The sequence below is a fragment of the Geotrypetes seraphini genome, chromosome 2 (genome assembly GCF_902459505.1).
Source record: "Geotrypetes seraphini chromosome 2, aGeoSer1.1, whole genome shotgun sequence".
In the NCBI taxonomy this organism is placed as follows: domain Eukaryota; kingdom Metazoa; phylum Chordata; class Amphibia; order Gymnophiona; family Dermophiidae; genus Geotrypetes; species Geotrypetes seraphini.
Genome location: NC_047085.1, coordinates 13,505,838 through 13,528,555, shown reverse-complemented (window position 1 = coordinate 13,528,555; position 22,718 = coordinate 13,505,838). Strand labels below are relative to the sequence as shown.

General features: G+C 43.7%; 1 protein-coding gene across 1 annotated transcript in view; it reads right to left on the bottom strand.

Annotated features, from left to right (window-relative positions):
* Positions 1 to 22,718, bottom strand: part of ZC3H3 (zinc finger CCCH-type containing 3) — a 577,187-nt gene that overhangs the window by 181,198 nt on the left and 373,271 nt on the right. The window contains exon 5 of the mRNA XM_033934356.1: positions 20,118 to 20,311. Within this exon, the coding sequence (XP_033790247.1) occupies positions 20,118 to 20,311 (194 nt within the window). The remainder of the gene's footprint in view (positions 1 to 20,117; positions 20,312 to 22,718) is intronic.

Here is a 22,718-nt window from a genome sequence, read left to right as displayed (position 1 = left end):
GAAGTGCAGACTGTGCTCGCCATATTCATGACATCAGCAGACAGATGATCTCATCGTGGGATCTATATACTGAACGAACATCGAAACTGACATGCGTGCTAATCTTAGTGGTGCTTATGCTAATGAACGTAATGACGTACAGACTGAGACCATGATGTGCACGAAAATGCAGACTGAATCAACTTTAAACCTGAGTGTATTCATATGCTAAAACTCGTACAGTGGACACCAAACACTCTAAGCAAGCGGTAAATGTAGTGTCTGAAACGGATCTACTGCTTTCTGCAAAACAAAACTGAAGACTTCTCCCTCTCCGTCACTCAGAGCTACCCCCGCAAAGGATTTTTGCGAAACCAGGAGGACTGCAGGTAAGGAAAAGGGGAGACTTAAGGGGCCTACCTGATGTTTAGTGGTACTCACTTCTTCTCATGCACCAGTACAGTATATTTTTTGCATACTCTTAGGCTGGGATGGTTTATGGGCTGGAGTGAGCTTTGATGGGGACTTCAGTAGATGAAACCTAAGCATAGTACCGGGCAGAGCTTTAGGTTCTGGCCCAGCAATAACTAAGAAGGAGGAACATTTAAATTAAGTCAGTAATTTAAAGAGTGGGAAAAGTTGGGCAGACTGGATGGACCAACTGGGTCTTTATCTGCCGTCATCTACTATCCCAAGATTCAGAAAACGGTGCAAAAAGAATCGAACAAAAGACCCGGCGTGGATAACCAAAGAAGTGAAGAAAGCGATAGGTGATAAGAAGAATTCATTCAGGAAATGGAAAAAAGGAAAAACTGAGGAGAACTGGAAAGAGCACAGGTAGTATCAAAAAGAATGTCACCGAGTGGTTAGAAAAGCCAAAAAGGAATATGAAGAAAGGCTAGCCAAGGAAGCACGAAATTTCAAACCGTTCTTCAGATATGTTAAAAGGGAAGTAGCCGACTATGGAGGAGGTGGGACCGCTGGATGACGGAGACAGGAAGGGAGTGGTGAAGGAGGAGAAAGAAGTGGCAGAAAGACTAAACATGTTCTTTTCATCTGTATTTACAAAATATGACACATCCAACATACCAGAACCTGAGCAAATCTTCAAAGGAGACCAAACAGATAAATTAACATCCATGGAAGTAAGTCTTGAAGACATATGCAGGCAGTTAGAAAAATTAAAAACTGAGAAATCGCTGGGCCCGGATGGAATCCACCCAAGGGTTCTGAAAGAACTAAAGGAGGAAATAGCGGAACTACTACAGCAAGTTTGCAATCTATCCCTGAAAACAGGCGTGATCCCGGAGGATTGGAAGATAGTCATCTTTAAAAAGGAATCAAGAGGTGAACTACAGACCGGTGAGTCTAACCTCGATTCCGTGGAAAATGACGGAAGCGCTGATAAAAGACAGCATCGATGAGCATTTTGAAAGAAATAAACTTCTAATCACAAGTCAACATGGCTTCTGCAAGGGGAGATCGTGCCTAACAAACTTACTGCACTTCTTCGAAGGAATTAACACACGGATGGACAAAGGGGACCCCATAGACATCGTATATTTAGATTTCCAAAAAGCCTTTGACAAGGTACCCCATGAACGCCTACTTCAGAAACTGAAGAGCCATGGGGTGGAAGGAGACGTACATAGATGGATCAGGAATTGGTTGGCAGGAAGGAAGCAGATGGTAGGAGTGAAGGGCCTCTACTCGGACTAGAGGAGGGTCATAGGTGGTGTTCCGCAGGGGTCGGTGCTCGGACCGCTGCTATTCAATATATTTATAAATGATATAGAAACAGGGACGAAGTGCGAAATAATAAAATTTGCAGTCAACACCAAACTATTTAGTGGTGCTCGGACTAAAGAGGACTGCGAAGAATTACAAAGGGACCTGAACAAACTAGGGGAGGGGGTGACGAGATGGCAGATGAAGTTCAATGTAGAGAAATTGCATGTAGGAAGCAGAAACCCGAGGTACAGCTATACGATGGGAGGGCTGTTATTGGGTGAGAGTGCCCAAGAAAGGGACTTGGGGGTAATGGTGGACGAGAAAATGAAGCCATCAGCACAATGCGTAGCGGCCACTAAGAAGGCGAATAGAATGCTAGGAATAATCAAGAAAGGTATTACAACCAGGACGAAAGAAGTTATCCTGCCGTTGTATCGGGCGATGGTACGTCCACATCTGGAGTACTGCGTCCAAATATTGGTCGCTGTACCTTAAGAAGGATATGGCGATACTCGAGAGGGTTCAGAGGAGAGCGACACGTTTGATAAAAGGTATGGAAAACCTTTCATACACTGAGAGACTTGGAAAACTGGGGCTCCTTTCCCTGGAGAAGAGGAGAATTAGAGGGGATATGATAGAGACTTACAAGATCATGAAGGGCATAGAGAGAGTAGAGAGGGACAGATTCTTCAAACTTTCGTAAACTACAAGAACGAGAGGGCATTCGGAAAAGTTGAAAGGGGACAAATTCAAAACCAATGCTAGGAAGCTTTTCTTCACCCAACGGGTGGTGGACACCTGGAATGCGCTTCCAAAGGGCGTGATAGGACAGAGTACGGTATTAGGGTTCAAGAAGAGATTGGAAATTTTTCTGAAGGATAAGGGGATAGAGGGGCATAGATAGAGGACTACTACACAGGTCCTGGACCTATTGGGCCACCGCGCGAGCAGACTGCTGGGCACGATGGACCTCTGGTCTGACCCTGCAGAGGCACTTCTTATGTTCTTAAAAATACAAGAGCCCAACAATTTATTTACATTAAAGAATAACAGCACGGGTGCAAGATTTGCACACTGAACCAGGAAGGCAGAAGCTGGTCACATGCATGCAGCCGCCAGGCTTTCATTATAACGTAGCTCACTTCCCTATAATAAACGCAATCTCAAAGACACTCATATGTCTTAATTATGTCTCAGTTATGTGTGTCTACCCAGCAGTGTGCAGGACTGGTAATGATTTGGAAGTGATACGCATTCATTATTTTATTTATAAAAAGTTTATAACGTCTTACTGGAAACTCATTTAGCAAGAAGGGAGTTATGGTGGCGGGAGGATGGCAAGGTCTCGCCTTGTGCTATGGGACCAGCTGCAAGTCAGAAGGTGCCAGTGTCCCTGAGAATGATGTCTGCAGCATGAAGAAAATGCCGATTACCTGCTTCAAGTGCGGTCATGCAAGGTGCCCAAGTGTGTGGCAGGTACAGGGTTAAGTGGCCACAAGAATCTTGTATAAGTCAGAGCAATGAGAAACTGGGTGGGAAGCAAAGTGTTACTCTAATGTGATACTTAAAGTAGCAGAAGATAATATATTTGCTTTGGTCCTGTCTGTGAGGTGACCTTATCTGCTACAAGCTCCCTCCGGCATCCCCTCCTTATTTACAGCTTTTGGGTTCTAGTCCCCAGATTAGCTGTGTCTAAAAGTATTTGGAACGATTCCAGTCATGTTTTCCCTTTCAAAGAGCAATTCCCTTCTATTCCCACAGACTCGCTCCCTCCTTTCCCAAAAGTGTCAGGACAGTGCCTTGAGCTGCAGGAAAGAGCCTTCGGGGAACTGGGCACAATTTGAACATAATTCTTGTCACCACAGAGGCACTGGATGCAGCAGATACTGAAAGGAAGGGTGGGACGAGGCAGGATGATGGCTGAGAAATAAATGGCTCCCAGCACCCGCTAGTGCTGATCTGTCAGACCCCTTAAATGAATAATAATTAAAGAAATAAATTTCCTAAAATGTGCTCAGCGATAAGGCAGCGCCCCCTTTCATGAATAACTGTTAGTGTGAAAGGTCTCGTAAGGAATGTGCTGCACAGCAATAAAGTGACCCGCTTGAGTAATGAACTTGTGAATGGGGTGAGCGATCCGCGCTGTCAGGACACCAACTTCCCACTGTCAGCTGAACGAAGAGCTTTCCTACATGCCCTCCGCACTTTATACACTCCGATTCACACTCACAAAGACATGTCGCAACAAATACAGAGCAAGTGCTTTCTCTCCCTTGTCTGAAAATCTTTTCATGAAATTTAGTTCAAGGAAAGTTGTCAAATTGAAAATGTATCACACAAGCAACAGTAGTGCAAGCTACACACATACATTCAACACAGCAACAAAGGGTCGTGGATTTGATATACAACCTTTCTGTGAGTACAAAGAGATACAGTACAGGAAGAAGTAGTACAAGCTTCACACACGTGCACACAAACACACAGTAAAAATGTAAAGGGTCGTGGATTTCTGTGGTACAACAAAAGCAGTTTACATTTCTTATTTGCGGGTACCAGCATAGAACAGCTATCACAAGGGCAGAAGCAGTACAGGCTTCCAAATCACACACTCACCCACACAGAAATTGCTAACTGAACTCCAAAAGGAAGCTCTCTTTGGTTAGATGCAAGTACTAAGGGGAGTGTTAGCAGTAGAGAGACTGAGACATACTCAAATATCCTGGCTTAGGAGTGAGAATCATTCCTGTCATGGAACGCACAAAACTAGAATCCCAAGATATGCAAAGAAATTTTTGTTATAGTTGTGTCAATGGAGGGGTAAATCATTAGACTTCCAAGAATTTTAAATTATCAGGTGGAAAAAAAAAGCCTCAGAACCACTTCCAACAGCGTTACACACAAATGGTGAAAAAAGCTGTACGTATTATTATCATATAAAGCTATTATATACTGGCCACTTGTCATGTGATAATAATCCAGCCTCTATAGAATCCACAAAATCAGTGTTGTAACTGAATGGTCTGGATTAAATGTTCTTAGTGATAATTATATGATGTTGAAAAGGACGCCTCAGCCCCACCACTCCACCGCAGAAAAAACATTCACATCGCGGGAAGCATAGTGTGGTGCTTCATCATTGGATCTTATACTCTTTAACGTTTTGGAGTCAGATGACGGCGGCGACCTAGGGAGGCCCTTGAGAAAGCACAATTCTTGTGCGAAACATGTCGGGTCTGACTCCCCAGGGTTGGCTGAGATAAGTACTAAGCTAATGTACCAGCAACAAATGTAATACAATTATAACAATGCAATATAATTATAATATATTTATGATATAAGTATTTAAATTAAAATAAAATAAACGAAAAGTATAGAGTTAATAACAAATGGGAAGTGGCAGCCAATGATGAAGCACCACACTATGCTTCCCGCGATGTGAATGTTTTTTCTGCGGTGGAGTGGTGGGGCTGAGGCGTCCTTTTCAACATCATATAATTATCACTAAGAACATTTAATCCAGACCATTCAGTTACAACACTGATTTTGCGTATTATTATCATAGGCATTAAAAAAATCCCCACCTTAATTCACTTGTAATGTCTCAAAATGAAAAAAATAAAATAAAATCCGCCACTTTCGCAACACAGTGACATATCTGGTAACGCAGGAGATCACATGTAATCTTCCGATTCACACTTCCATATCGGTGTCCATAAATACTCTATATCATGCTCATCCTCAACAAAGATCCTTGTTTTGCCATTCACTTCGGCTTCTTCAGGAGTTTTCAAATCAACAACTCTGCGCCTTCACACTAAATAATAAATGGTGGCCATGAGCAGTTAAACACCCTCGCTTCCTTTTCAAAGAGCAAATAACATTCTCTTCTGGCTCCCTTCCTGTTTTATTTCTGGTTCACCAATCTTATCAATATATTGCTATCTTTCAATTATAATAAAATGCATGCCATTCCAATTGATGATTTAAACCCTTTGGCCACATTGTGTCCATCTCAAAAATCCAACGTTGCTCCTTCTGATGCAATAGTCGCTGCATATTACCTCGTTGCAAAAACAGAGGTATCGAATCTATCACCGGGCATTGTAAATCACTGAAAGTGTGCCGTCTCTCTTCACAATGAGATATACAACTCTCTTGTGTTCAATATTGTCATTTTCTGTGCCCGGGTAGTATAGCCAATATAATTTAAATGGTAAGAACAGATCAAAATCTCATTTTTAGAGGTACAATTTTATATCTCTTCGCTGTGGATCCTTCACAACTGCAGGTTAGTGCAAACCGCACACTGGCCCCTTGTTATCACAGTCTGTCCAAAACTGCATCATCCCTAACTCGAACATCAATCTAATAACACTTCACAAAGAAATGTCCAATTCTATAGTCCCAAAAAATATTCAGTCGAATGATGAGAAAAATCAACAATGTCTCACCAAAACATCTCATCAAAAGAATCTATTTCTCATTTTGGACTTCAGTGGCTAAACTCAAGTCCTTAAGGGGCTCATAATCGAAAGAGAAAAACGTCCAAAAATCGGCCTAAGTTGGCACTTGGACGAACATTTCTTAAAAACATCCAAGCGCTGATAATGAAACCGGGCTTTGGACGTATTTCTAAACGACCTAGGCCTTCATAGTGCCGCTCAACGTCCAAAGCTAAACGGGGCGTTTCGGGAGGCGTGTCGAGGGCAGGAGTTGGGTGGGACGTGGGCTGGCTTAGACTAAGTCGTTTAACAACAGAGCCTAGACGGAACTTGGATGTTGTGACTTAGACCATGTAAAACATGGTCTAAGTCACAAAAACCCACCTAAAGTCACCAGATAAGCACTGAAAACACATAACACAGACCCCCCACACACTACCCCAGTGATCACCAACTCCCCCCCCTCCCAATCCCCATAAAAAAATTATTCACAACTTTAAATTTCAGCCCCCAGACCATCATCACCTGGCCGCCTGGCATAGGAAAGCCTAGTTGTCCAGCCCAGAGGCAGCTTAAGCCATCTTGGGGGTGGGTTAGGGACCCATAGAGAGGAGGACCCATGCCCATAAGCCCCTGTAATCACTGCATTGATACAGAAACATGTGCACTGCCCTATACACCCCCAAAACCCTGTTTTTACTGCCATATAAGTGGCTCCTGCAGCCATAAGGGCTATTGGGGTGGAAGATAAGTGGGTCTAGGGGATTCTGGAGGTGGTTAGGGGGGCTCACCCTAACCTATAAGGGAGCTGTAGGGAGGAGAAGCCATGGCACCCTTTTTGTGAAGTTCACAGCAGTGCCCTGTAAGGTACCCCACTGTTTAGGAGGCATGTCTGGGCATGCAGTCCATCACTTTGCAGACCCCTCCCATGTCCAACAGGGCTTGTTCTAGGCGTTTTGGACTTGGACGGAAAGTTAGACGGAAATGTGGTATAAAGATAGATGATTTAGTGGCTTGGACGATCAGATCGGCAGGATGTATAATTAGACGATTTTCGAAAGTAAAAAAAAGTTGGACGTATCTTTCGAAAATGTGTCTTAGGCTCTTTTTAACTTTGGACGACTTGCGAGATGGACGTAAACGGACTTAGACATCCCTTTTGATTATGCCCCTCTAAGTGTATACTTGAGAATTTACTTAGCCAATTTCTTCATCAGCCCAAGATTTTCTAACAATTTGCTTACAAATTCATAGTTTCTTGATATAGTTGTAGTTCATACTTTGAAATCAAATCTACTCATTTTCAGCTGCAATATTCTCAAACAGTTCCCGTTGGAGAGACAACCAACCTGGCCCATGTGTCCTAAGAACCATCCTCATTCTTTCACATGATAGTGACAAGAGGTACATTCAAACCTTGGATAGCGAGTTACGTGGTTTACGAGTGTTTTGCAAGACGAGCAAAACTTTTTCTTAAATTTTAACTCGATAAACGAGCACATATACGTGCGTCACATCACATACGCACAATATATGCGGGTCGCATCACTGATCACGTCTGAACATAATACATGCAGCTTGAACTGCGGGTGCATGCAATAAAAGCATCACGCCCAATTCACCCGCTGTGTAGTGACTGTTCGAAACAAGCAATACAAGTGCGTACAGTACTGTATTTTCTATTAAAGTTTTTGGGATGTGGAACGAATCGTCCGAGTTTCCATTATTTCCTATGGGGAAATTTGCTTTGATATACGAGCGCTTTGGATGCTTCTGGAACGAATTATGCTCGCAAACCAAGGTACCACTGTATTTATTTCTGTAGAGCCTGCTAGCGTACACATGGTGTAATATGGTTTCCTCAAAGAGTTCATGATCTCTAGTTGAATACACTTCTCCCTCTATATTCGCGGTTTCAGCAATCGCGGTTTCAATTATTCACGGTTTTTAGCTTGATTGCTCTTCCTCCCAAATTATGTCAGCTTGCATAGAGAAATCGCCGATTCCCAGCACTTTCTTCATTGTGTTTTGCCATGTTATTCGCGGTTTCATCAAATTCAATATGGTTTTTAATAGAAAACTGTGAATAACATATGAAAAAGTTATTTGTGGCTTTTCTGTATTTGCGATTCTGTTAATCTCCTATCACAGCAAATACGGAGGGAGAAGCGTACAGTGAACCTGCTTCATTTTCAGATGGTGACAAAGTGAGTGGTGAAGGTAGGACTGGAACCCGCTGGGTCTATAGCATGTAGCATGAGTAGTTCCTACTCGTAACTGCAAGGAGCACAGATAGCAAATGCACACATGGTGGATGAAAAGCTCTTCATTATTAAGGCAAACCACCAGAAAGTGGCAGCAAATTCTCATAAATATTTCCTTAGACTAAATCTGTTGTAATTCTAATATTCCAAGGGGTTATACAAGGAGTGAAAATGGTCAGAGGGAGGGCTCAAAACCAGAGCAGTCATGCTTGGGCAGCAGAAAACACAATGGTTTCTCCCTCACTTAGGAAGACAGATGACTTTTTTATCACTTCTGGCAGCCTTCTGATATTGTACAGGGCCAAGGAACTCCCTGTGGTCACTGTGGGTTGAAGAGCAAAAGTGTACACAGCGTTGGGAGAAGATGAAAAGAGGGCAGAGAAGACACGTCAGCCTGGACACCAGGCCTGACCCAATCTAGGTCTCCAGCAGACAGGTATAAATGAGGGCACATTAGTGGCTGTGCTCACAGTGTGTCCCTTTACTCTGTTATGTTATGTGTGTACTGGTTTGCTCAATAAAGAAATATATATTTAAAAAAAAACAATAAACGCAGATTTTTATCTGTTTAGGCAATTTATTGTCTGCTTTTACCCAAATGCGCATCCGGTTTACAACAGTCCAAAAGAGACTGAGCCAGTCATACTACAGAAATATGAAAGCATGCAAAAGCATCAAGAGATCAAAGCCACTTTATTAAGCAGCGTAGCAGAGTGATGAGTTCAGGAAGTGACTAGCTTTCAGGCTCAGACCCCACACTTTAGAGCACTTTGGACCGGTGGAAATAAAAGACTAATTTTGTGGACCGGCACCGGTCCGTGGACTGGTGGTTGAAGATCCAAACCCTGCTCCATCCCTCTTGGCCTTCAAGCACCAAGTCGGCAATGTGATTCAGGGGTTTAGATTCAAACAGTTTTATTGATGCAAACATCATCAGATACAACATCAGGGCACTGTTTACAACAATAATGTATCAAATATAATAATGTAATATACATATTCTACTTTCAATAAACCCCCACTTTACCTATATGTGACTAAGTGTTTGAACCTTTCAATAACCTCTACCATCCCACCCCACCCAATGGTACTCTCTACCCCACCTCATCAAAACACACCAATATTAATTCATTCAACTAAATAGAAGCCCAATTAAGAGACCCAAATTAAAATCGCACTACGGCCCTTAGGATGCAAAGCTTGCAAATATGAATCCCAGATCTGTAGAAACAACATTTTTCGCTTTCTTATCATTCCAGCATCTCTAGCTTCCCAAATGGCCAACCGATGTAATTGGTTCCGCCAATGCCAAAACCTCGGAGGGTCAGGGATCGTCCAGTATTGAAGTATACATTTTCTAGCCAATAGACTCATTTTCCTACAAAGCATCTTATGTCCTTTTGGCAAATGGCCAAAAGCTTCTGGCAAATCTAAAATAAAGAGGGAAGGAGAACAGCACTAAGATCTTCCAATTATCTTTGACATATAATATATTATTCGCTTCCAAAAGTGCTGAATTATGGGGCAAAAGATTCAGGGGTTTAAATCCTATCCTGCCAACTAGACAAAGAAAATAAATTAACCCCTCCCCCCCAAAAAAAATAATGATAATAGGAAGGTGCAACCCTCGGGGAGCAAAGTTTATTCACAATGGGTGAAAGTGAACCTGTGAGAAGTGCACCACAAAATGCAGAGCCTGCTTGACAGGAAATAGTAGGGAAAGAAAAAGAAACCGGCGCCCCTCTATATATCAACACGAAAGAGAAGTCGGGACGATGAGGCTGACATCACTCGCACAGCCCTTGGGACCAAGTTAAACCCAAGTACAAGTGATGGACGCAAAAGAGCAACGTTACAAAAACCGCTAACTCTGTAACCGCGCTGGGAGTGGAGCAAGTCACCCCTCCATCCCTTCTTCAGCACCAGCCATGCGTCAGGCCCAACTCTAGCAACTAGGCAGATACTAGCTCCGATACCTCAGTGGCACACTTTAGTTTTTCTGCCCGTACCCAGCTTATCGGTGCCGCCTGCACGGACCGGCAGGAAATCTTTGTGGACCGACACCGGTCCACAGACCAGTGGTTGAAGAACACTGCTTTAGAGTATGTGATTTCTGTTGTTCAGTCCTGTGAGCTTTCACTACCTTAACCTAATTACTGTAAACCGAGTTGAGCTTTCCTGGATTGAAGTCTCGGTATACAAAACTAAGCATTAGATTAGATTAGCTTTGGATCCAGTCAAGGACCTGTCCTTGGTTTTGTGCGATACGTGAAACTGAGCCCCACTGTTCATAGAGGCAAGCAGACAAAAAAAGTTCACTCCTTTTTGGAAGATAAAGATGCTTTTTCACTGGGCCACTGATGCCTCCTGATAGCAGGCTGCAGAAAGCATCTGATGCATTGATCATAAATAAGGTTTACCCCTTCTTTGACTTCATCTCTGGAAAGATGGCCTCCATGTCTGGAAGCCTTTCCTGTATATCCTCGTTTTGGCTTATAACGATGAACCATCAGAGGCTGAAATAGAAAAGGTGCTTTCTATATGCCTCTCCTATGGAGGAAGAATGTCAGATGTTGTTTTGCTCTTTCTGAAACGGAATGCAAAAGATCTTCTGGAAAGCCATGCAGGGGAAGAACATAAGAATGGTCATACGGGTCAGACCAGTGGTCCATTTAGCCCAGAATTATGTTTCCAACAGTGGCCAACCAGGTCATAAATACCTGGCAGAAACCCAAATAGTAGCAACATTACAGAACCCTAAAGAGTATCAAGATTCCATGCAGGATTTCAAAGAGAAGCAAGATTCTGGAACCCCAAATAGTAGCAACATTCCAGAACCTCAAAGAAGAACAACATTCCATGAAGAATCTCAATGAGTAGCAAGATTCAAGAATCCCAAATAGGAGTAGCAACATTCCAGAACCTCAAAGAGGAACAACATTCCATGAAGAATCTCAATGAGTAGCAATTTTCCAGTATCCCAAATAGTAGCAACATTCCATGCTACTGATTCCAGGGCAAGCAGTGGCTTCCACCATGTCTTCGAAAAGAAGCAATTCCTTCTATTGGTACAATCTCTTATCCTTGGGATGATAGACTACTGCAACATACTATACCTACCATGTCCCACGATCATGATAAAGCAACTGCAGACAATACAGAATACAGCCCTAAGACTTGTCTATTCACTAAAAAAATATGACCATATCACAGAGGCATTCCATGACTCGCACTGGCTTCCAATAGAAGCGAGAGTGCACTTCAAATTCTACTGCTTACTTTACAAGGCTATCAACAGAGAAAGCCCAACCTACTGGAATAACCGACTAAATCAATCCTCCTCAACCAGACACAGAAGAACCCACTCACTATTCTCTCATCCATCATCCAAAAATGTCAAACGAAAAAAACTTTATGACAACCTAATAGCCTCCAAAGCAGCTAAACTGGACAGACAAATCACCACCCTGTTATCTTCAACTACAAACTACAACACCTTCAAGAGAGATACTAAACCATACTCTTCAAAAAACACATAAAGCCTATCCAGCACGACTAATCCCAACCCAACATCCAACACTCTCTATACCCTTAGGACTCTCTAATATTCTTCTATTTACCTAATGTTATCTAAAACCACATAATTCACCCCATTCTTATCTCCTAAATACTTCTACTTCCAGTTGGTAACTCTTTACCCAACGTTTTTTTTTTTTTTGGTTTTTTTTATTACCTTAAAAATTTTATATCATCGCTTATTCTATTCTTTCAAATTTTGAATGTAATTCTTGTTTTTAGTTTGAATGTAATCCGCCTTGAATCGCAAGGTAATAGCGGAATAGAAATCACTAATGTAATGTAATGTATTGTAATGTAATGTCTGTCTCAATAGCAGACTTTGGACTTTTCCTCCAGGAATTTGTCTAAACCTTTAATTGCTGTTACTACATCCTCTGGCATAAGTTCCAAAGTGGAAAAAAATATTTCCTCCTATTTGTTTTAAAAATATTTCCATGTAATTTCATTGAGTGTTCCCTGGACTTTATACTTTTTGAAAGAGTAAAAAAAAATCAATTCACGTTTACCCATTCTCTACTACTCAGGATTTTGTAGACCTGAATCATATATCCTCTCAACGTATGATTGTAGCCTTCTTTGTATTATTTACAGCAATATATTTCTGGTGTGCAAAATTAATTCAGCTATTCTTTTTCAAATCCTTTCAGATGGGGAGGCTCTGGAGGCAATGATTAGAGTCCCAGGAGGGAGGGAACTTCAACAGTACCAATGACTGAGTCAGGCTGGTTTAGAAACTGAGAACAACTCCAATTTGAAAATGTCACTTTCTGATCACCTGTCAACCTGCCTCCTCTCCACACACACAAACATACACCCTTTCCCCCTTCAAACTATTATTTCAATGGTTTTTATGATTCACTTAAAATTTATGACATCATCTTTCTTGCCAAAAACTTGTCTTTAAGTAAAAGGCATCATCCTATCTATGCCAGAGGTGCTCCTGTAGTTTGTACTACAGGTGATCCATTGGTTGAGCATATGAAAGGGAAAGGGATTGGGACTTGTAGATCACATTTTTGCACTTATACAACCACACTTAAAGCAGTTTACATACAAATCCTTCAAGCATTTTCCCTATCTGTCCTGGAGGGCTCATAACACAGGCCAACCCAAAAATATTCTTGGTACCTTGGGTTTCTTGACCTGTTCTTGGGCTTATTTGGGGTGCTGATTCAGAAAATTGCACTGGACAGACTACATCAGCTCTAGTTTCTAAGATACGGCAACAAATATGGTTCTATTCCAATCGGTCACTCCACCAGGATGAAAGAAGAGTACAAGACCATCTCTTTAGTCTTGGAAAAGATAAATTACCAAGAACATCAATGGGTGATTTGTGTAGACTTGAAGATGGTTAATTTTCGTCTTGGTCAACAAAGTGGCTACACAAAGTATCCTTGCTTTTTATGCCTTTGGGATAGTAGAGCCAAACAGGAACATTGGGTATAAAAAGATTGGCCTTCGAGGGAATATATGGTGGTTGGAGGAGAAAATGTAATTAATGAAGGTTTGGTAGCATGAGATAGAATAATACTGCCACCACTACATATAAAGCTAGGCCTGATGAAACGATTTGTAAAGGCTTTGAATAAAGACGGTTCGTGCATTGAATACAGAGTGCATATGTTACCTGGACATACCATGGAAAAACTGAAGGCAGGAATTTTCGATGGTCTACAGATCAGACAACTTATAAATGACCCACATTTCATAGCATCAATGCCTGGTCTTCATCTATTCTTGGTGTGAAGAGCTTTCTTGGCAACAAGAAGGCTGACAACTACACCCAATTAGTAGAGGATATGCTCTTTCTAACGTGAGTGTTAAAGTCCTTTATCTGCACCGTCACTTAGATCACTTTCCAGAGAACCTTGGTGACATAAGCGAAGAGCAAGGGGAAAAATTTCACCAAAACATAAAAACAATGGAAGCCAGGTACCAAGGAAGACGGGATGTGGAATCTTACGTGGGATTGTCCTGGCAGATCCCAATCTCTGAAGTCTTACAAAAGGAGCTTCTTGTATGTCGAATGACTGGACAGTTTGTGCTTTTGGTATGAAATAAGTAGCTTTTCATGTTGTACACTTTTCTTTTAATTTTTAATGTCTCCTTCATGCTTAAAAGATATTAATTTAAATACTACATTAAAATATTCTGATGTTCTGTATCAAAAACTAGAGGAGAAAAGTGGTGCCATTTTTTGGAATCAGCAGGTCAAATATACTCAGAAACAGGTCTAACATTTGAGGCACCAAAATGAGTGTTGGCCAGTGTAATCTATCTATTGTACCTGGGGCAGTGGAGGGGGGGATTAAGTGACTTGCCCAGGGTCACAAGGAGCAGCGTGGGTTTGAACCCACAGCCCCAGAGTGCTGAGGCTGTAGCTTTAACCACTGCACCACACACTCTCCTCTGAATCCTGGAAGCAGTATACAGATCAGCTGCAACCTCCCCAGTGCTTAGGGAAAAAAAATTAATTAAGTTTTCAAGCAATCCATACTTCTGATTAACTCAATATGCGGCAATGTTCCTCCCTGACCTGAGAGAGACCACCCTGAAATCTGGAGGCAGGAGAAGACGTTTACCCAGCTCTTTTTCCCCCCTTGCTCTGCCTTCTGTGGTGCTGCTCCTTTATCATTAGCATTAATAAGTCAACTGGGATTCTACAACGGAAAATAACACAAGGAACCTTTTTACCATAAATCAGTTTTATAATTGTGAAAAGGCATTCAAGGCAGATCCTGCTGTCTCCCTGGGGAGACTGAAAAGTTTTATAAAAATATATTCTGATTACTAGGTTATCTCTGGGCTTCCATTAATCACAAAAAGAAGTTTCCAAACTTTTTTTGACCCTCCCCGCACGGGCAAGGGTTTAATTATGTTTTGAAGTTCTCGAGACTGCCACTTTTACTCAGATTTGAGCCTTCAGCAATCAGTTGACCCCAGGTGCACAGCCCTGATTCATCTGCTATGCCTAAGAGCAGAGGAGCTCCATAAAGCTTTCGCTATTCGGCCAGCTGTGTAAGACGCCTTTTCCGAGCTCCCTTTGGGCCCAGCGCCCACCCTCTCGGCTGCTGCTCTTATCCTGGGGGATGTCAGAATAATGGAAATCCCTTGCCCATCCTTCTCTCTTCAGGTCTGCGCTTTAATAAATAAGATGGTTCTTATTTTCTGATCTGTTTACTCATACTGACAGCTCGACTTTCCATGACGGGAGATGTGTGCTTCTGGAATTTGAGTACAAATCGCACCTGCTCAGGACTTAGAACATTTTCCATCAACAAGATATTGCTGCCTCAGGCAAACAAAAGGAATTGGAGCTTGCATTTGAGGATAAACTCCCTTTTCTATGGGGTTTCAGGTCAGCCTCTGCTCGCTGGTGTGTAACATGTTAACTGCTTCATTATAAAACGTATGACACTTCTTATGCATATGTGAATATGTAAAGTCACTTTGCAGACGTTACAAACATCTGAAACAGGGTGGAGGAATTCAAGAGTAAAAAAACCCAAAAATCTTTGCTCAAATCTTCTCCACAAGTAGTATACAGTCTCATACCTCAGGAAGGTGCACACTTTAAGGAGTGAAGACAACGAAAAGCTTTTAAGCCATATCCGCACTCCACTCTCTCCTTAATTGCTCACACAGGTGTATCAAGGGATCTGCACATGGCAAGGCATACCTGCATCCCTCATCCCAGTGGCTTAACATCTCAAACCTTCCTGTCCTGTTGGCTTACAATGATCTTTGAGACATCAGCCTCAAGCAGTGAAAAAGAGAGCCAGTATTAGAACCACACAAGAGCGCTCTCTATACCACACCATCCACGGGGGTCTCGGCCGATTCAGCAGCACCTGACCTCTTGTAGGTGCATCCCTCACAGCGCCCCCCTCCCCCACACATATCTGACCTTTTGTAGGGGGCTATGCCCCCACACACCCCTAAAAGTAGGAGTGCCCCCTCCGCATACCTCTTGAAAAGTTCACCGGCGTGAATAGCATCTTTGATCCCCTGCTTGCACCAACCTCATCTCTCCTTTGACGTCATGTCCTGGTCCCATGACAAGGAAGTGATGTCAGAAGGGAGCCAAAGTTGGCCAAGCAGGGGGTGGAAGATGTGCCAGCACTTTTCAAGAGGAGGAGAGGCACCAGCCGGGGGTGGGGTGGGGACGGGGACAGAGAGAAGAGGCATCGGCTGTAGGAGAGGAGGACAGGCAATGGCGGGGGAACGGAGAGGAGAAGGGGAAGGGGAGATGGAAAAGAGAGACGCCAGGGCACATTCATTGCAGAGAGGATGATTCATCACAGCTGTGTTGAAACGTCCTGCACTGAAATCATCCTATTCCACCATCCCTACTTGTTCTCACATGACTCAGCCTTTACATATACAACTCAAAAACTTGAACACCACATTCTTCCCACATTGGGGAATATATACTGGAAAGTCATTCACACCTCCTGTTTTTCTGCTCTGTTCCATAAGACAAACAAAACAGATACACTTCTCCCTCCGTATTCGCTGTGACAGGGGATTAACAGAACCGCAAATACAGAAAAACTGTGAATAACTTTCTCATATGTTATTCGCTGTTTTCTATTAAAAACCATCGTGAATAGGGTGAAACCGCAAATAACATGGTGGGAGACCTGGCCTGTTCCTGAAGGAGAGGCAAAACATGGTGAAGAAAGTGCTGGGAATCGGCGATTTTCTCTATGCAAGCTGATGTAATTTGGAGGGAGGGGCCAGCAAGCTAAAAACCGTGAATAATCGAAACCGCGAATGCTGAAACTGCAAATACAGATTAAAAAGGGACAAGCCTTCCTATTAGACTTCACATAGGGAAAGGGTTTGAGAAAGGGACAGGGCTTTTTCTATAGACTGCCTGGACAAAGTGCCTTAAGCGGTTTTACATACAGGTACTTCAAGCATTTTCCCTGTCTGTTCCGGTGGGCTCAAAATCTGTCTAATGTAACCGGGGCAGTGGAGGATTAAGTGACTTGCCCAGGATCAAAGGAAGCAGCATGGGATTTGAACCCACAACCTCAGGGTGCTGAGGCTGTAGCCTTAACCACTGAGCCACCATCTCCTCCAATATAAGAAGTGAGCCAAGTATAGAACAATCCAGCCATTGTGACATCACTGATGCGGTTGGCTCTTATTGGTGGAATGAGGCATTATGACATCAGGGAAAGGGGTTGGGACTTCTATACTGCCTTTTTGTAGTTATAAAACCACACTCAAAGTAGTTTACATGCAGGTTCTTCAAGCATTTGCCCCTGTCTGTCCTGGTGGGCTCAGTGGAGGATTAAGCGACTTGCCCAGGGTCAGAGGGAGCAGCATGGGATTTGAACCCACAACCTCAGGGTGCTGAGGCTGTAGCCTTAACCACTGAGCCACCATCTCCTCCAATATAAGAAGTGAGCCAAGTATAGAACAATCCAGCCATTGTGACATCACTGATGCGGTTGGCTCTTATTGGTGGAATGAGGCATTATGACATCAGGGAAAGGGGTTGGGACTTCTATACTGCCTTTTTGTAGTTATAAAACCACACTCAAAGTAGTTTACATGCAGGTTCTTCAAGCATTTGCCCCTGTCTGTCCTGGTGGGCTCAGTGGAGGATTAAGCGACTTGCCCAGGGTCAGAGGGAGCAGCATGGGATTTGAACCCACAACCTCAGGGTGCTGAGGCTGTAGCCTTAACCACTGAGCCACAATCTCCTCCAATATTAGAAGTGAGCCAAGTATAGAACAATCCAGCCATTGTGACATCACTGATGCGGTTGGCTCTTATTGGTGGAATGAGGCATTATGACATCAGGGTAAGGGGTTGGGACTTCTATACTGCCTTTTTGTAGTTATAAAACCACACTCAAAGTAGTTTACATACAGGTCCTTCAAGCATTTGCCCCTGTCTGTCCCAGTGAGCTCACAATCCATCTAATGTACCTGGAGCAGTGGAGGATTAAGTGACTTGCCCGGGGACAGAAGGAGCAGTGGTGTGGGGTTTGATCCCACAACCTCAGGGTGCTGAAGCTGAAGCTCTAACCACTACGCCACACTCTTCAGTAGGGTGAGGGGCTAACGAGGGTAAAATGTGATCTCCCCATAAGAAAAGAACCCAAACCAGAGCAATACCTGCCATTCTAAGCATTTAGGGGTAAATTCAGTAAATGGGACCCAAAGGTAGGTACCAACTCTGTGCTAAACTGGCATTCTGCACACAGCGCCCTTTGCAAAATACTACTTTAATGCAGATTGGGTGCCAAACTTTGGGCTGAAACCTGGCATAAATGCCAGCGCAAAAATAATGGCGCTGGGGTGCAGAATGACCCTATTACCATTAGTTGCACGCTTGAGATGCCCATGTCCTCTTCAGTTGCACACGAGGGAAGTGTGCATGTTCTAGAAGAGAGGCGTGTCTGCCAAATAGTGCTTGTCAATCCCAATTCCTGGTACTTATATCCACTTAAGTGCCAATTCACTTTTTATGTTACATCTCGAACTGAGAATTTGGAAGTTGTTCGTGATATTAGCTGGGCTTGACGAAGGCTCTATTTGATCGTTTGTTTTAACGTTCCTCATTGCTCTTACTTTTGGCTGTACTCTAAGTTTCCAAGTTTATTTACAATTTGATATATCGAACACCAAACTAATATCTGAAGGAACATAAAAACCAGACAAAGATATGGACAGAGCAGGTACGATAGGCACTGAGGGAGGGGAAGATTTTAAATTACATCGAAGTCAAAATAAAAATAAAAGGGAGGTAGGAAGGGGAAGGGAGAGAACAAAAAGGGGAGGGAGGTCACTTCATAAAAGCGGTTGTTTTGAGCAATTAAAAAATGGAAGAAAAAGCATCTAATCCGGAATTTTGGTATGCATCATGAAATAAAAAACGTTTTTAGCTTGGTTTTGAATTTATCTAGTTGTTTAGATCAGTGGTTCCCAACCCAGTCCTGGAGGACCACCAGGCCAGTTGGGTTTTCAGGCTAGCCCTAATGAATATGCATGGAGCAGATTTGCAATGCCTGGCACCTCCATTATATGCTGATCTCTCTCATGCATATTCATGAGGGCTAGCCTGAAAACCCGACTGGCCTGGTGGTCCTCCAGGACAGGGTTGGGAACCACTGGTTTAGATAATGTTACATTTACATAGCGGCAGTTTTCTTGCAATTGGCTGTAATTTGGTTTTTCTTAAATTTTTATTTCTATATTATATGATTCAAGGTGGTTTTCTTGTTTTGTACTCATATCTCACCTTAGACAACAATGTGGTAGGGCAAAAAACAGGATCTTAAAATACTACTGGCCATTCAGCCGTGTCGAATACTCTTTAGGCCAGTCCTGGCTATGCTTCCCTGTTTTCCATGGCTTCTTTCAATTGCTTGATGTTCATTCCTGTGTCCTATTTTGGACATGTGAGGAGGGCAAATTCACTTAAATAAATGCATAAATATTATGAATTTACGCTCCTAACGGCCTCTGAAAATTTGCTAGGCCGAGTCATATAACTTTTAACTCAAAATTTAACTATAATTGAAAACTCTTAAATTTCGGAGCATAAAAGTGAGTGGATTCAGGACAGGAAAAAAAAGTTAGGAGTTTAGCACTGATTTTCAGCACTAGGCTCACAGATCAAACTGATAAATCTAGGGCTAAATTTAAGAGCAGAACTTTTAAGCTCCTAAATTAAGCTTAAAACATAAGCTCAGCATAAAACATAAGTTCAGCTTAAAACATAAGCTCCTCAGTTTGGCTGAAAACAGGAGCTTGGTGGTTTATGAATAGCAGGCTCTATATTTCTTCACTGACTTCTATAAACACAATCCAACCCCCGCATTTTAGGCCCCACCAACTGAGCTGTGTTCTAGAGCAGTGGTTCCCAGGCCATTCGGGTTTTCAGGATTTCCCTAATGAATATGCATGAGAGAGATCTGCATATAATGGAGGTGCCAGGCATGCAAATCTGCTCCATGCATATTCATTAGGGCTATCCTGAAAACCCAACTGGCCTGGGGATTCTCCAGGACAGAGTTGGGAACCACTGTTCTAGAGGATCAAGAGTCTATCGCTGTCCTCACGCCTAGCTGGAGCCTTGATCATGTCTGAAATCCTACCTGCTCTGCTGAGGCTTCTGTTGCCCAAGTCACTCGATTTGTTAGGAGCGCTGGAGGTTTTCAAGAGTTTATTGGCTGATACCCTGTACATGACACCTCCGATACAGCGAAGTCCCCGGCTTTTCCATCTCTGCTGCAACTGCTGGGATCTGCCACTCAAGGGCATTTGGCGCATTCTGTTCAACAGCAACAATCTGCAACAAAATTTAGCAGAAAAACATATGAAAATGAGAAAACTACAGCTCTTTCCAATGCTCAGATCCCTTCTGAGAGAGGATTTGTACCTCCAGTAGTCAGAAAGTGGCACTGCAAGTTATTAGAACACTAATGAAGCAACATAGGTGACACGGCTGGAAGGATCCTGTACTTCCTGTTCACTGAAATAAATCAGTGCCACTTAATTGGAAGCTCTAGACAAGGGGGGCATAGGATGAAGGGGAAAGGGGGTAGACTCATATGTTACCTGAGGAAATACTTCTTCACAGAAAGGGTGGTCAATTCTGGTGAAGATAGTGGAAAAGAAAACAGTATCTGAATTCAAGAAAGCTTAAGTACCGTATTTTCACAAAGATAACGCGCACCCGTGTAAAACGCGCACATGGGTATAGCGCGTGGGAAACCGACATATATGTAAAAAAAAATTTATATACCGCGCGCACCCGTATACTGCGCATGCTGCCCCGACTCTCCCGTCGCCGCCCGACTCTCCTTTCACCTGCCCCGACTCTCCTCTGGCCACCCCGACTCTCTGACGTCAGAGAAAGGGCGGGACCACCGGAAGACGAAGCAGCGCAGACGCAGGGCTCACAGAAGGGCCGGGACCGCCAAGAGGAAGCAGCAGGACACCGGTAGGAGCTTCTACGTGATGAGGGGGGGGGGTCGGGAGGCTGTGAGGGTGCTAGCGGTCCTTCAGGGTGGGGGTGCGGGTGCGGGTGGGAGTGTGTGCGAGCGGTCCTTCGGGGTGGGGGTGCGGGTGCGTGCGAGCGGTCCTTCGGGGTGGGGGTGCGAGCGGTCCTGCGGGGGGGTTAATCGGACATCAGGGGGGGGAACTATGTAAAAAAAAATTTGTAAAACGTGCTCACGCGTATAACGCGCAAGGTTATGCACAGTTTGTAAAAACCGTGTATAACACGCGCGTTATATGTGTGAAAATACGGTATATAGGTTCTCTAGGGGAGAGGAAGGCATGGTAGATGGTATAGATAGGCCAGGGGTGTCAAAGTCCTTCCTCGAGGGCCGCAATCCAGTCAGGTTTTCAGGATTTCTCCAATGAATATGCATGAGGTCTATCTGCATGCGCTGCTTTCATCAGATGGCTAATAGACCTCATACATATTCATTGGGGAAATCCAGAAAACCCGACTGGATTGCGGCCCTTGAGGAGGGACTTTGACACCCCTGAGATAGGCAGACTGGATAGACCATATGGTCTTTACCTGCCTTCATTTTCCTATATTTCTGTTTCTATAATTACGTCTAAATCAAAACTGTCAGGCAACAGAGAATGTGTACGAACAGTTGAAAGGAGCTAAATATCCCTCTTAACACAACATGACTGATGAAGAGCAGCCTTTTGGCTCTTAACCAGACAGATGAATGAGTCAAGGGCACAGATGGAAGCAAAGCTGTTAAGTACCTTAAACAAATTGGTTGCTGTGGCCTACCACCACCAATATGGTTAGAGGTGAGGTAAATGAGTGTATCTTGGAAGATGAAGGCTGGCACTTTTGATCCTACTGAAGCATTCTCATTTTGAGGCATCCAAGAAGGACTACATGTGCTCTAGAGGTCATATGGCCTAGCATTTTTACGTACATTCTGGCTGTGATCCAGGTAATCTGTGAGAGCAAGGAGGGAGAGAGTTGTTACATTGAGAGGGGCAAGGAGAGAGAGGTGATGCATGGGGGAGGTAAGGAGAAGGAAAGAAGTGCTGGACTCAGAACAAGGAAAGAAAGAGATGCTACATTGGTGGGAGAAGGTTGCAAAGAGGGAGAGAATTGCTGTTTTTTTTTTGGGGGGGGGGGCAAGGCGATAAGAAGGAAATGCTGGATTTGGAGCAAGGAGGGAGAAAGTTGCTGCATCAAGGAGGACAAGGAGACATAAAGAAACTCTGGACCCTGGGCACGGAGGGAAAGAGGTACTGCATCAGGGGAAGGGGGGATGCAAGGAGGGGCACAGTTGCTACATTGAGGGGGGCAAGGAGAGAGAGGTGATGCATTAGGGATGCAAGGAGACAAAGAAACTCTGGACTCAGGGCAAGGAGGGAGAGAGGTTCTGCATCAGGGGGAGGGCAAGCAAGGAGTGAGAGAGATGCTGTATGGATAAGGTGACCATACGTCCCGTTTTGAACGGGACAGTCCCGTTTTCGGATCCCCTGTCCCGTTGTCCCCACACACAGCTTCGGGACGCCAAAATGTCCCGTTTTCAGGGACAGCGTCCTGAAGCTGTGTGCGGGGACAACAGGACAGGCGATCACTTCCTGTCCCTCCCCTGCCGCACCAAAAAAATAAAAATAAAAAAGCCTCCCTCCAGGCCCGATTTAAACTTCTCCCCTGGTCCACCGCCGCTGCTCCTCTGCTGCCACTACTCGCACCCGGAAGC